The sequence below is a fragment of the Palaemon carinicauda genome, chromosome 44, assembly GCF_036898095.1.
Source record: "Palaemon carinicauda isolate YSFRI2023 chromosome 44, ASM3689809v2, whole genome shotgun sequence".
NCBI lineage: Eukaryota > Metazoa > Arthropoda > Malacostraca > Decapoda > Palaemonidae > Palaemon > Palaemon carinicauda.
The window spans coordinates 52,162,665-52,177,664 of record NC_090768.1 but is presented as its reverse complement, the minus strand read 5'-3'; the positions used below and the strand labels follow the sequence as shown (position 1 = coordinate 52,177,664).

General features: G+C 37.6%; 1 protein-coding gene across 1 annotated transcript in view; it reads left to right on the top strand.

The window, feature by feature from the left end:
• Positions 1–15,000, top strand: part of LOC137634106 (muscleblind-like protein 1) — a 169,194-nt gene that overhangs the window by 125,807 nt on the left and 28,387 nt on the right. Inside the window, 1 exon segment of the mRNA XM_068366329.1 lies at positions 4,554–4,778. Within this exon segment, the coding sequence (XP_068222430.1) occupies positions 4,554–4,778 (225 nt within the window).

Sequence of the window (15,000 nt, the reverse complement as noted above, 5' to 3'; positions counted from 1 at the left end):
TTGGTTGAATAAGACAATTTTACGTTTTTTATTTTTTTATTGTTACACTGTATTTTGTTTTATGTATTTTTTTCATTTTTTCTGAATGATGCACTGATTTTTCAAGTGAATGTTTTGTTTATATTTTTTTATTTGTTGCATCGGCACTGTAACACATTTTGATTATAATTTATTATTTATTTTTTATTATTGTATTAGTCTCATGTTTCAGTAGCCGTTTATACGCTCAGGAATTTATCTCTCGAGCGCTGCCAACTGTAACCGTAGAAGGAGTAGTAGGAGGAGGAGGTGTGAAGGCACACGTCGTAGGGCCTTTGAAGGTTCCGAAGGAGGGAAATTCGGAAGGGGCTGTCGCCACTCTCCCTACATGACGCCCCCTACCATCCCCCCTCACCCCCCACCAATCCCTCTGGCTACATGTTGGCACCGCCCCCTCCACCCCCCACACCCCCTTGTTAAAACCAAACCCAGAGTCCTCCAAAAAAAAAGCCCGCTCGCCCATCGGGGTCAAATCAAATTGTCTGCTCTGCAAGTCTTCACTCGTAAACATTAGTCCCTCTTCCCTATAATACCTAGAGACGCCCTTCCCTTGGTCTGGTGCCCTGGGGAGAAATTTTAGACCCCCACCCCCCAAAATCCTTAGGAAACCCCCCCCCCCCTTAGAAAGTAAATTGCTCGATATCCTCACCCTCCTCCTTCCCGATTCTTTCTCATTTCTTACCTTTTTTTGCTTTTGCTTGCTGTTAACACCAGCACATTTTATCCCTTATACTGGTCATGTATTTATTCAGAGAACGGCCGTAACTTCCCCATGGCCAATAGAACTTATAAATATGTATGAGTTTATTTATTATCAATTAAAAATTCTTTCCAAATATGTATTTTGAATCTGAGCTTTAGCATCAGCCTTGCTATTAGTGTCCAGCCTGGTCCCATTACTAGTTCAATTTTGTCATGTTCATACGAAATAGTGATTATATTGGTTGAAATTCAGTTTAACCCTTAAATACATTTGTTTTTACATTTAACAGATTCTGTCTATTGAACTTGAACTTAAGCATTAGTTTTCCTGAATTAAAATCTTATATATTTATGTTCTCAATAAGCCTGAATCGTGCAATGGATCTCAATTTCTTTCGTGTCATATATCTGAATTATTATTAAATTCTTTAAATTATCGATGACCAGCAAATACTAAACTTAGTCGTCAATGTAATTATCAAAGATGATTGGACACTGACATCCTTATATTAATTTTCATGATTATTTTATTTTACGGTATGTAAATATTTTTTATTTTATCCGATTTTTTAAGAGCAAAGCTCCTCATCACCCTTTTTTAGTCCTTTTACAGTAGAACGTTTCAACTAAATCCCTCCCAATCCCCTGGAATAAAACTTTTACCATTGTGCAAAAACATATGCATTTCTGACATCGTCATCACGACGCCATCTTGTCACCATCTTGCAGGGTGGCTAAGTGAAGCTGTTGCAGGGCAGACAACCCGATGCTCCCCCTCCCCCTTACCCCGAAACTGCTACTGCCTTGACTGCTTTTCTGCTGCTTTGCCTGCTGCATGCTTACCCTCAGTTGCCTGTATACCTTGTGCATGCTTGCTTGCCTTCTTTTGGTAGGATTGTCTTCTCATTTTGTTTCCTAACGCTGGAGGTCACCACTACAACAGAATCTCCCCCGATCCAGGGTGGTAGTGACCTCTTGGCCATAACGCCCTCACCCGGCGCTCGTGCCCGGTCACCCACACTGCTGCTGCCTACATGTGCGACTTGCCCTCTTACCACACTCGTCTTTTTCCTCCCCCCCTTTTTTTCTGTCTCGTATCCGCCCCCTTTTTCTGTGTGCGCGTGCGTGTGTTAGTACGTCTACAGAAGATTTATTTGCATCCTCCCCCTTCCCTTGGCGGAATACATTTTGTACCTCTAGTTTTTATCTTCACCTCCATAATAGATCGCCCGTCTTTTACATATGCTGCTTCTCCCCCCCATTGTATCACCTAGTGCACTTGTGGTCAGTCAGTCTGGGTGTCCGGGTAACAGCGTCGCTCTTTCGCCAACAGAGGAACTAACTTTTGTTTAAAAATCGATGTGTTGTTAAAAGAATAGAAAATTATCTACATTTTTAATCTACATATGTGCTGGAAATGACGGCACATCACAGTAAGGTCTCATCTGACCATCAAGCCAACAAACCCGGCCTCGCTCATACCTTATTCCCTCATCCATGTTCTTTTTCCTAACCCGACAGCCATGATGATTCTTTTTCCATGTTTCTATTCCTTGACATTTTGGTCAGCCCACACCCTGACCTTCACCCTCTTCCTTTTTATTAGCTAGCTCTCTCTCTCTCTCTCTTCTCTTTATCTTCCTCAGTCTTACTATTATTGTCTATCTTCTGTCTCTTCTCCATCTATATACTCCCAGTTTGTTCTTTTTTGCTTATTGGACCTGACTTCCCACAGGGCGTTTTATATTATCCTTCTCTCTTGCCATTCTAATCTCAAGGAACTAACATCGCTCCTGGAATTGGCTAGATTCACGGTGACTAGGATAAAAAAAGGATGGGATAATTGAATTGTCCCAAAAATGACATTGCTTAGCACTAACAATTAGAGTGAACTGGATGTGTATATATGATTTATTCACGTGTAATATATATATATATATATATATATATATATATATATATATATATATATATATATATATATATATATATATATATATATATATATATATATGCATGTATATATATATATATGTATATATATGTATATATATGTGTATATATATGTATATATTTATATGTATATATATTTATATGTATATATATTTATATGTATATATGTATATGTATATGTATATGTGTATATATATATATATATAAATGTATATGTGTATATATATATATGTATATGTGTATATATATGTATATATATATATATATATATATATATATATATATATATATATATAATATATATATATATATATAGCGTGTATATAACTTATATACTATACTCTCGTTAGTGTCTTTCTCCAACCCTTATAGTAATCCTGTCTGTTGGAATCACTGTGGTCCACTTAATAAGCTGTCTTTTCAATTTTTTGTTTGATCTTTTCTTCTCATCTGTAACTGTTATTCCAAATGCTTATTTTCAAGCCTTGTGTTTCTGGGAAGAACATATATCCCCACTTGTGTCTCTTTTCCTTCGTAACAGACGAAATTATGCCATAACTTTTTTAATTTTTTAAAATATTCCCATTTTTAATATTTATAAGCAGCCATGTCTTTGAAGCCCCCACCGTTCGTTTATTTATGTACTTTAGTTTTAAAATTTCACTTGAATTGTTCACATTGTGCCTTGTATTTACTGAAACTGATGCCATTTTATTCATTAAACCCATGCATTGTTTAATTCGTAAATTCATTAAATTTTTTTCCAGTCTTGTCAAATTTCCCTTAAAGTTTAATAAATTTTGATACGATTTGTTTATTCGGAAATATGTAATATATTTAGTTTTCTTATTGTCAATAAATATTAAGTCTTAATATGTAGTTATGAGCAAAGGTTTGTACTGAAATGGTCGAAATATTGTTTAAATATTCCCCTTATTGTGTCGGACCCCAAGTCTCTTCAAGAATATTACCAACCCATATATAAGTCATCTCCTATTGTATAGTGTTAATTTAAATGTGAAAATATATGTTAATATGTTAAGAGATAAGGTTTGCCTCCCCCGTGATGAAAGCACGGGCTATTTCAGATTATCCAGGAATCCCCCCTCCCCTCCCCTCGCCCCCTTGAAAATCGCGTCGGAGTAAAGGCCCAATGGGAGAGTCATTTAGATAGCTTTTCTTATCAGTTCTCCCTAAGGGTTATACGTTAATTTTTCCCACTCCTTATTGGTCTGAGTCTACTGCAGACATGGCTGCTCAACTGCATTACCCTCTTCCCATTTCACTCTTATTTTTCCTCCCCCCAGCTGCTTTGCGATTTCTGTTGTGTCCCGTTTCTTCTCCAAGTGTTTTCCCCTTTTTCTCAATTCTTCGGTACTCGGCTTCATTGTTGTGTATCCTCCTAATGCAGCTGCTGCTTCGCCTCTCTCTCTCTCTCTCTCTCTCTCTCTCTCTCTCTCTCTCTCTCTCTCTCTCTCTCTCTCTCTCCTGTATCTTTCCCTTTTACCTAGTCTGCTATAGCTAGCCTCCCCCTGGTACTCTACTCCCCTTGGTGTTTCTCTCCGTCCTCCTCATCCTTCCTTCTCTCCCTCTCTCTCTCTCTCTCTCTCTCTCTCTCTCTCTCTCTCTCTCTCTCTCTCTCTCTCTCTCTCTCTCTCTACTGTATCTTTCCCTTTTACCTAGTCTGCTATAGCTAGCCTCCCCCTGGTACTCTACTTCCCTTGGTGTTTCTCTCCGTCCTCCTCATCCTTCCTTCTCTCCCTCTCTCTCTCTCTCTCTCCCCATACTCTCCTCTACCCCACTCTACCCCCCCTGCTGCTGCTGGGTCGCCCCGCTGTAGTTCGCTCTTCTGCCTCTAGGTATGCCGCGAGTTTCAGCGCGGAGCGTGCAAGAGGCCGGAGCAGGAGTGCCGCTTCGCCCACCCACCCGATCACGTGAGCACGACAGACGAAGGCACTGTCACAGTTTGCATGGACGCTATCAAGAGCCGCTGTTCTCGTGATCCCTGTCGCTACTTCCACCCTCCCCCGCACCTCCAGGCTCAGCTCAGGGCGAGCCAGGGCCGCGCCGCACAACAACCTGTGGTAGGCACAACCTGCACACGCCAATCCCCCCACTCCCCCACCTCCATACTACTGCCATACTACTACCATACACACAACAACTATCTTTTAAATCAATCTCTCAGCTGTCATACTAAGTAGTATCGCCAGCAATCTCTCTCTCTCTCTCTCTCTCTCTCTCTCTCTCTCTCTCTCTCTCTCTCTCTCTCTCTCTCTCTCTCTCTCTCTCTCTTTAACAGATTGCATCACCAGCATTATTCGCCACCACCACCACCACCAACCACCACCATTATTCTGGCGTTCTCTCTTCCCGTCTTAATTTTCACTCTCTGTAATCGATCAACAAAATCTTATTTTATGGCTTTACTCAAATCTTTATTCTATGCTCTTATAAACGTTCTTCTCTTTAGTACATGATACCTGTCAGTCAGAATTTTACTTCTTTAATATCTTGACAGTTCATAAGGTCACCTGTTGACATGGTTCTACCCAGGAACAATATAATAATAGTGCAGAAGAAATTAACAATTTAAGAAAATAGAGTAATAAAGATATTGAAAATAGTCACACCCTCCAAGGAATTTCATTTAATTTTTTAATTTTGTTTTTTTTTGGTACCTTTTTGTGACTTGTTCACATCAATGTTCCTGTAAACTGGAGTGAGATCCATGTCACAAACACAAGGGTGGTGCTGTTACCCTAGGTTTACCACAAGGGGCATCTCTCTCCCCTCACTCTCCTGCATGGGCGAGGGTATATCCCAAAAGGTTGGCGAAGTGGGTAAGGGTACCACCTGTCCTCTGAAAAAACCCGCACGTGAGCAGCCCGCTGAGTTCCCACACGTAGTGCCCGCCGCCACCCGCTGCTCCTTGCTGGCCCTGCTAGCCCTTGCTGGCCCCTGCTGGCTCCCTTTTCCTCCTCTTTCACAGGCTGCCGGGACGCTCCTGCTGGACTGAACTGGGCTTTCATTCCCGGTCCTTTTTTTTTTTTAAATCTGGGATTGCACGTGATAATAGACTTTGCCCTTTTGAAAGTCGTCTCTTCTTTCAAAGAGGCCCCTTTTGATATTTCAATTTTTTTTCCTTCATGTGAATTGTGCTTTGTAATTTAACTTTTGATTGCTGTAAAGACACAGTATATGGCTTTGAATATATATATTCACGTTTAGTCCCAAAACCTTACACTGTATATGGCCTCTCCCACAGACTTACTTTTTATGATTATTATAATGATTGCTATTATTATCATCATATAAATATAATTATATTCTCTCATGGGAGAAAGTGCCCTAGGGAGAGCACCCTGCAGGAGGGATGTCACCATGAGGGTGTTCTCTCCATGGTTCACCCCCCCCTTTTTTCCATCAGTCTCCTCCTACCACCACCACCACCACTACCACACCAGCACAACCACCTGCCACCACCTCCTTCAGCTATATTGCCAAGCATGGTGTGGAGACACGCTGGCCTCACCAACCCTTTCACGCTGTTTCAGGCTTTTCTATCTCTCTTCTCTCTCTCTCTCACATTCTTTCAATCTCTCATTTTTATCCTTTGTGCGTGCAAATAGATGGAAAGGAAAAGAAGAAAGGGAAAAATTATCTTCCTGTTTGTAGATCTGTTTGCGGCTAATAGACCTCTTGTTGCATATTTCATAAAGTCGTAGCGTGCTGATCACAGCCTCTGTTACAGCCACTTTTCGGCAGGTTTGCTATATCGCGAATTTTTTTTTATATATATAGAAGATGCCATGGGTTTTCAAATGCCAAAAAAGAGGCTATTGGAAAATAGACTAGCTATTTTTCTCCCATCAAACAGACAGACAGACAGACAAGCCGCTTTTTATATAGTATATATATGTAATGAGTATTTTTCTTACGTCGGTACAAACATGGATTAATGCGACAAGTCGTTCTACCTCCCCAAGTCACCCGCTGGAGCTATTTTGTAATGAGCTGACGAAAGGAACCTCTGTGATATTTTTTCGATGTTATTTGAATATTATTTTTTTTTACCTTTTCAGACTGATAATCAAAATTTTATTTTTGAGAGGGCATTCTTTTGTTCCTCACTATGAGACTAGTACAGCGGTGTGACCGAGTGTCAGTGTTGTGTGTAAATTTTTTGTCTACGGGAGAAGGTGGAATTGCCCCGACCGCCATGTTGTTATTCGCCATCAACCACGGGTCATTTTTCATCGAATTATATTTGCATATTTATTAAATTAACATATGTCTAAAATATTTAGTAATGAGCATTTTATTCCCGTCAGCGATATGTATATTTACACTGTTTATAAGTGTTATTTATGTCATACATAAAAATATGTTTGTGTATCCATCATGCCAGGATTTCTATGTACATAATGTCACCTTGTATTATGTCTCTCTGTCCTTTGATCTTCGCACATTTCAGTTCTTGATTCCTCTCACATGTTCATCGTTTTTTTTTAAATGTTTTCGTCAACAGAACTATTATTATAAGTCCATAAATTGTCACCTGCATACAAACATATATATACATATATATTTATGACTATATTTATTTATTTGCACGTTCATTCGGTTACAATACAGAAAATGACAGCGAGGTTATATATAATGTTTCCTGTATAAAAAAAAAAATTCTTCGTAACTCTATTCGCCATATTTTCTCTGAATATTCTACATATCAACACTACTGTCTTGTCTCTTCTCTCTCTCTCTCTCTCTCTCTCTCTCTCTCTCTCTCTCTCTCTCTCTCTCTCTCTCTCTCTCTCTCAAAACAATGACTTATAGCCTCAGATTTGTTATCGTTATCTCTGTTCACTATGAAAGTACCGTATTATGTAAATGTATTTCGTCTTCCAACCGTTTCTTTGTTCTCTTGTGTGTTGTTTTCTCTCCTATGCCCCCTCCACCTTCCTTTCCTTCCCCCTCACTTGCGTAGTTTACAGGGCAAGTAGAACAATTATAAAAAAAGGAACTTCCCGAGACAGTGTTGCAGCTGCGGCAGCCATGGACCAGCTTGATCAAGCCTTCTACAGGAGGACTTTTAGATGGAACAGTGAATGCCTCCTCCTTCGCCTCCTCCTCCTCTTCCTCTTTCACCACCACCACCACCAACCACCAACATCACCACCACCACCACCACGACAACTACCTTCTCCACCACCACTGCCACCTGCCGTCTTCCAGCTAAGTCATAAACAATAAGTAATTTAGGGAGGCAATGGAAATATGGTTGATATACTGTACATGCATCACTTATTTGTGTAGTGCAAGTAGGAAGTTGGTTTGTTTAGGTATATAGTTTCAATGTTATTTTCATGTGTGCTCTTGTGCTTTTTAAATTTGATGGATGTCTCTGACAGGATATTCATATTTACAATATTGTGTTGAAGCTCTTGTGTACGTAACAATCTATTACTACTTAATTAATAAGTGTTATGACTGGTTACTGGTGAATGTTGTAAAGTACCTAGGTATATTGAACTAATGCTTCATATAACAAAAGACAGTAATCACATATGAGTTTTGAAATCATTTGAAATCTAATATCTCAGTTCAATAGCAAAAATAAATGTGACCAAGGAATGGATTCCGTCCCTATAATTATGGCTTAGTATGATAGAAATATACATGCGAGAAAGTGAAGTAGGGTTAAAAACAAGATTCGTCCCAATTAATTATATATCTTAGAACATAGGTGGGTATGAAATGTTCCATATTAAACAAAAACAAGTATGATAATGTTTAAGAAACATGAGTTACAAGTCAGAGATATAACAGAGATGGTTTTGTATCGGAAATATTAAAGGAGTAGTGAAAGACAACAATTTAAATTTAGAATTCGTGGCTATGAATTAAGATTTATTCTCTTTAAACGTATAATATAAACCTTCAAAAGCTATTAATATCTACAGCTAACATCAGGCACGTGTTGTTGAGTTAGTGGCATATTAAATCATACGCAGCATTAATTATTTAATTGGACAAGTTGTTAATGAAGACCAATGGATACATTTTAATAATAGGTCATTTACAGAGGAAATGACAGATGGCCTGTGTTAATTAATGCTTTTGCAACCTATTGTCAATATGAATTGAATTTGACAAATAGTTTTAGAGAATTTCCATTATTCTAAAGATTATGACATAAGTAAATCAAATAAGATTAGATTATCTAGAATAAAAGCCTCATATTGAGAAACAAAAAAGAGACGTTTGATTTTTATAAAACAGTCGTATATATCTTTTCCTCCACAAGGCTGGATAAGGTACACGCAGTACGAAAGTCCCCGCAATGAGCTTACAGATTTTTGGGAGCTGCTACATCAGCGGCATAGCTCAGCCCTTGAGATGTCAAGAGAGATTTGTGTCTGCTAAAGTGAACTGTTTCTAGCTACAGGGTGAAGTGTGTGCTGGGGATCTTTCTTCGTCGTATCTTCCTTTACTCTTGGGTTGACTTTCTTAGTCTTTGGAGATGCTTGGCTTAGTTTTTACTTTACAAAATGGGTTTCTATTGAAATTAGATAAATGAAGATAGGTTATATTTATATTTCAAAATGACTTTGTGCCTTGTAAGTTCAGTTGAATTGTTAATTGTAGCTTATTTGTAGTTATGTAGATTTAAAAGTACGTGTGAATCAGAAATTAAAAACAATATTAACCCTAACACTGTATGAAGCAGATATCGAAAAAGACTAGATCATAACCTTGCTTAAAAGACCAAATCGAGTTAATTTTCTTGTATTAAATGGTAACATATTTAATCCTTTGGATTTGTATTACATAAGAAAATACAGAAACAATATGTACCTCGTCGGTTGGTTTTGAAGACAAAACTAGAAAGGGAAAATAACATATGGTCGACTTTACCCGAGCCTTCGTAATTATCAGTACGACATTAAAAACTTAAAATATATTTCACTCTTGGGAATATTGAAGAGAAAAACATGCATTGGAGCTTCATGTGATGTAGGGATATTGGCAGGTGTCGTGGCTGATGCGAGGGAGAAATAGGACCAAGGGCATTAAGTAGGAAAGGGAGAGACTGAGGGAGCCACGCCCTCTTCACCCCTCACCCACACCCTGTGGGCTTGGGACTGGGAACACACTGGTGTCACGGAAGGACTGGAGGAGGTAGGAAGGAGGGTGTGATGTCATAGTGACGTCACTTTCCATATTGATCACCACTATACCCACCACTCTGGCTGCTTCCACAAACGAACACTCGTTACGTCATAATTCTCTCTCTTTCGCTCTTATTGCCATCATATCCTAAGCTTCCCTTTTATATATAAAAAAAATCTTTAAATGAATATTTTCTTACGAAATTTACTTTTTGAGATATTCGGTGAAAAAGATTTTTTAGGTTTGGGAATTTCCTGTAGTGAGCGGACCTTGTGTGTCTATCTATATAAGATAATAGGTTACTGAATATTTTTTGCAACATTGGTAACACTGAAAGAATGACGACTAGGTCATCAACATTGCTTGCAATTCCCCCCTCCCCCCCCCCCCCCCTCCCATGACGGTAATGTGATCCACCATCCATGTGTATATGACCTAGCGCTGTTAGAATTTAATCATGCGATTTCCAACAATTTTATTTTTCTTTTGACTGGATTATTCAGAGTTAGAAATCATTCGGGAATAGAGTACAAGAAATATTTGAGCATTTATTCATGTTCTAATCGCCATTTCAGGTTGGCTACGCGTCAGGAAATACTTCAATGTTTCACAAAATGTAAAAGTTTACATTCATTCCGTGCTATTCTTTTATTTGAATGGTACAATTACGCAAAATTTTAAGTGCAAAGGAAAGGTGAACATTCATCTTTATCCAGTGGCCATTATTGGCAACGCTTTCTTCAGAAGGGGAATGGATTTGCGTAAACTCCTGGAGGTTAGAGGTTCGCTTGAGAATTGATTAGATGAATGTATGGCGGGAAGGGAAGAAACGAGTTGTATTATGAAGTGTACCACGTTCCATCATAAATGGTTACGTCATCGAGTCCTCGATGTACTCATCTTGTGGTGAAAATACTGAAAGGAATATCTCTCAAAATTTAATGCGTATTATTTTTTATTTTACCTAGATCGTTTGTCAAAGAAACGGATCATGCAGTCACTATAGCGATTATTATAAAAGTAAATAAATATGTCATTTGAATAATTCGAGACTGTCCAAGTTCACTTTCGTAATCCTTGCTTTTTCGTATAGTAAAATTATATCAAAAACACCTAGATCCAATGTATGAAAGCAAGCATGAATAAACTTCGGTCAGTGAATTAGATCCAAACCAATTTTGTTTTCTCACCCTCCTGAAACAGAAACATTTAGGTTTAAAGTTTTACCTCGAATGTCTTGTATTTGTCAATTTCCTTGTAAAAGTTGGAATATTTATTGCAATCAATAAAAAACAAAAAAAAAAAAAAAGGATTTAGGATTTTAGGTTTATGATTTTCAGTACAATTTAAATAGCTATATTTCTTATGTTATAATAGATTCACGCATTCATGAGAGAGAGAGAGAGAGAGAGAGAGAGAGAGAGAGAGAGAGAGAGAGAGAGAGAGAGAGAGAGAGAGAGAGAGAGAGAGATGGGGGATGAATTTGAGATAAAATAATGAGATAAAATAAGAGGGAAATAAGCTGAATTTGAGAGGTAAAATGAAATAGAGAGAGAGAGAGAGAGAGAGAGAGAGAGAGAGAGAGAGAGAGAGGAGAGAGAGAGAGAGAGAGAGAGAGAGAGAGAGAGAGAGAGAGAGAGATCCTTGGCTTGTAGATCGTTTTGTTTAGCGCTAATAAGTGGATTTCAGTTAAAGGGGAAGGGTTAACTGTGCCCCACGGCGCACATAGGAGGAGCACTTGCATTGTAATTATCTCACTTAGTCTCTCCTAATGGCAGTAATTAGGCAAATGATGTATGTGTTGTTGCTGTCAGACCCATGAGGATAGAGCATTGGGCATGACAGTATGAAGGGGGGGGGGGGGTGTTGGAAGCAGGTTTATGGATATGTGTTTGTGTTGCGATAACTTGTCACTGTAGTGTTTCATATGTATCCTTTTGTGCATAGAAAAGGATTTCGGTTTTGTGAATGGGTATGGTGCTTGGTCCTGAGCGAGTATAACATTCCTATTATATATATTAGATTACACTATACGTGTGTACATATATATTAATAGTGAAATCAATAGATAATGTAAAAAGAAAGGATCGTTCAGTTCTCTATTTTTTAATGAAGTGCATTGTTTAAAGTAAGAGACACAGTTTTAGTGCTTTTGATATGTGAAATAATTAAGTTTTAATAGCATAAGGAATGAATTTGTGATAATAAAGACGAAATTATAGATCAGATAACTTTTAGTTATATCTATTGAAACTAGATAGGGTACTGAAAACTGTTGTTGAATTAAGAAATACTGGGTAATTTTCTTTGACAAAGCACAAGATAGTGTGGATTATACAGTGCTTCTGAAGGATTGGACCTGAGTTCTACATTTAATATGAATCTAGATAGCAACTTAGTTAAAAAAGGGCATTAGGAATAGACTGCGTAGGTATGAGCTCTGTGGAGATGCAGTAAGCTGCTATAGAGTTGAAAGTTTACACCTGTCTAGTCTAATTCTGCGTATTAGCTGGATGAACGTGGCAATGAATGCTGTACTGAAGACGAAAGTCCCTTGTTGCCAACCTATATTGAATTATGCTCTATCACAACGCATAGTTCTTTATAGTAATGGTTTATTATACGAATATACTAAAAAGGAATCAAATGAAAGGTATTTTGTGATGTATTTGTTAAGGAGTTGCTGTTCATTATATGTTTGTAACTTTGTCTTTGCGTTTAGGGTAGTTTCATGTAAGGGCAAACGTCACATTGGTAAATTATAGTATTATATATGCAGACATAAACTATGCCTCATACTGTCACCATTCGCACAAAGTAATTATACTTGTGTTATATTGATTTACTTCATAACGATCGCAGAAGGCCAAATCATTATATTTCTCATGTTTAGAAAAAACAACGTCATGGAATCATTGTAGGCAAGACAATTTCAAGGAATCATTTGTAGATTTCTCCAGGACATTTTTTTATATGTAGTAATTAGGGGGTACCACGGGAGTTAGAAAACTATCAGATAAGATCCAAGAAAGTAGACTTGAGGTGATATGGTCATGTCATGAGAAGAGATGAACAGTATATTGGGAGGAGGGAGATGGAAATGGAGGTACAGGGAACGAGAAGGAGAGGGAGACCAAGGCGAAGGTGGACGGACTGTATCAAGGATGACCTTCGATCAAAGGGATTAACCGATGATTTAGTGTGGGACAGAGGTAGATGGAGAAAGCTGGTCAGAAACATCGACCCCGCATAAAAGTGGGAAATATGCAGAAAAAGAAGAAGAATGTTAAGGCCCCTATCAGACGCTTAAGATTTAGTTCGAGTCACTTAAAACACTTTCATTAACCATTTACACAGATATATCAAGTGGGCAATTTCAAGGTAGTCACGTACAAGACCAATGCGCCACAGTATAGTATAGTTTCTATATTTAGGGAAAGCATGTATTTTATTAAAAGATAAAAAGCTGACATTATTATGATATAAATACATAAAAACTATAATTGTCTGATAGGTGTTAGAGGATGTTAAAAAATCATTAACATTTATTGATAGTAGTCTATAGTTACATGGCTGTCCCTGTGAGTATTACCTTTGATAATTTAATATAATCTCTGTTGCGTGCAGATAATAACTTTCAGTATCGTTCTTGCTTGAAATGCGACTGTATATTGAGCAATCGTAAACTATATTCGTTTTGTCAAATGATGCTCGGAAAAACAAAATCGTAGATTCGGCAATCATATAAAATGATTATCAGTGGGGAACAATAATGCCTAGGAAGAGCATTTAAGGAAAATCCTTAATGCCGGAAGGTACAAATCATTCTGTTATAAATTAGTAATAAAATTCTTTTGCTAGTGTTTAAAGAAAATTGTATAAGTGACAGCTTTGTAAAACAACCAACCAAAGTAAGGCTTGATAAAACTAGCAGCTAAAAGTAGCACATGGGATATTCGGGGAAAATAGATGTCAAAATTTTAACCCCGAGGTTATAAAAGAATTATTATAGCTTGAAGAAAACATGTCTAGTCGCGGTTTATTTTACAATGTGTACCTGCCACATATACGCATGGAATTTAATACATGGTCGTTACTTGGCTGTAGACACTACAGTAAATGCATATAAACGTGTTCGAAATGATATTCCAAAACGCAGACAGCAAATAGAGTAAAAAGTAGTAGCTAGAATATAACTATGTCTAATCTTTTTTCATATAATTTTTATATTTTTTTTCAACCACACTACCAGGCTTTTTTCGTGTTTGGAAATGCCTCGTTACTAAAAAGGTGTTTACGAGTTTTCTAATAGTTCTATTGTACAGCATGAACACATTACTATAAATCCAATCTACTAGGAACGCATTACTCTGTATAAGGAAGAGTCTTCGTTTCCTAAATATCTTTTCTTGTAATTGTGATATTGTAGTTTTTCTTGGGGGAAAATATCCACGTAATTTTTTAACTTTAACTTCTCGATATCTCGTTTTACCTCTATTTATGGACATAATTTTATCCTATTTTTATTAAACTTAATGATCCTTTTGGTATTTGAAATCATGCCTTAAAATGTTTTATTATAGCTATATTCTAATTTCGCGTGAACAAAAGAATGGCCGGTGCCTGTAAAATTCCCATTTAGTATAAAAGCGTCCATATGCAAATTATATTTTTGTTGAAAATTTCGAGTAATTGAAATGTTTAGCGTTTTCACCATAGATTTTGTCGTGCCTTCTCTCCCTCCTACATTTTCCTTTTATAAATTTTCACCCCCTTTGTGATGGCAACAATTGCATTGAGATGTCAGGCGTGAAGTCATTTTCATACAAATGGGACACATGTGTGTTCGTATGTATGCGTTGAAAAAGAGTTTAAGTGGAATTCATCATTAGTATGTATAGAAAATTAAAATATTGTGATTTCTTTAACTGCATCTTTTGCCCCCCCCCCCCCCCTCCTTTGTTAGCTCCATAACCTAGCTACACAGGCTTTTACTATCATCCTTCGTCAAGGCTTCATATTACGTTTTAGCAACCAAGTTTACTAGTGTTTTTCTGGTACCCAATATCAGCTGGGTAGACTTTGATCGAAAGTCAGGGAATTGAAAGTTAAATGTCAAACTACTTGGTT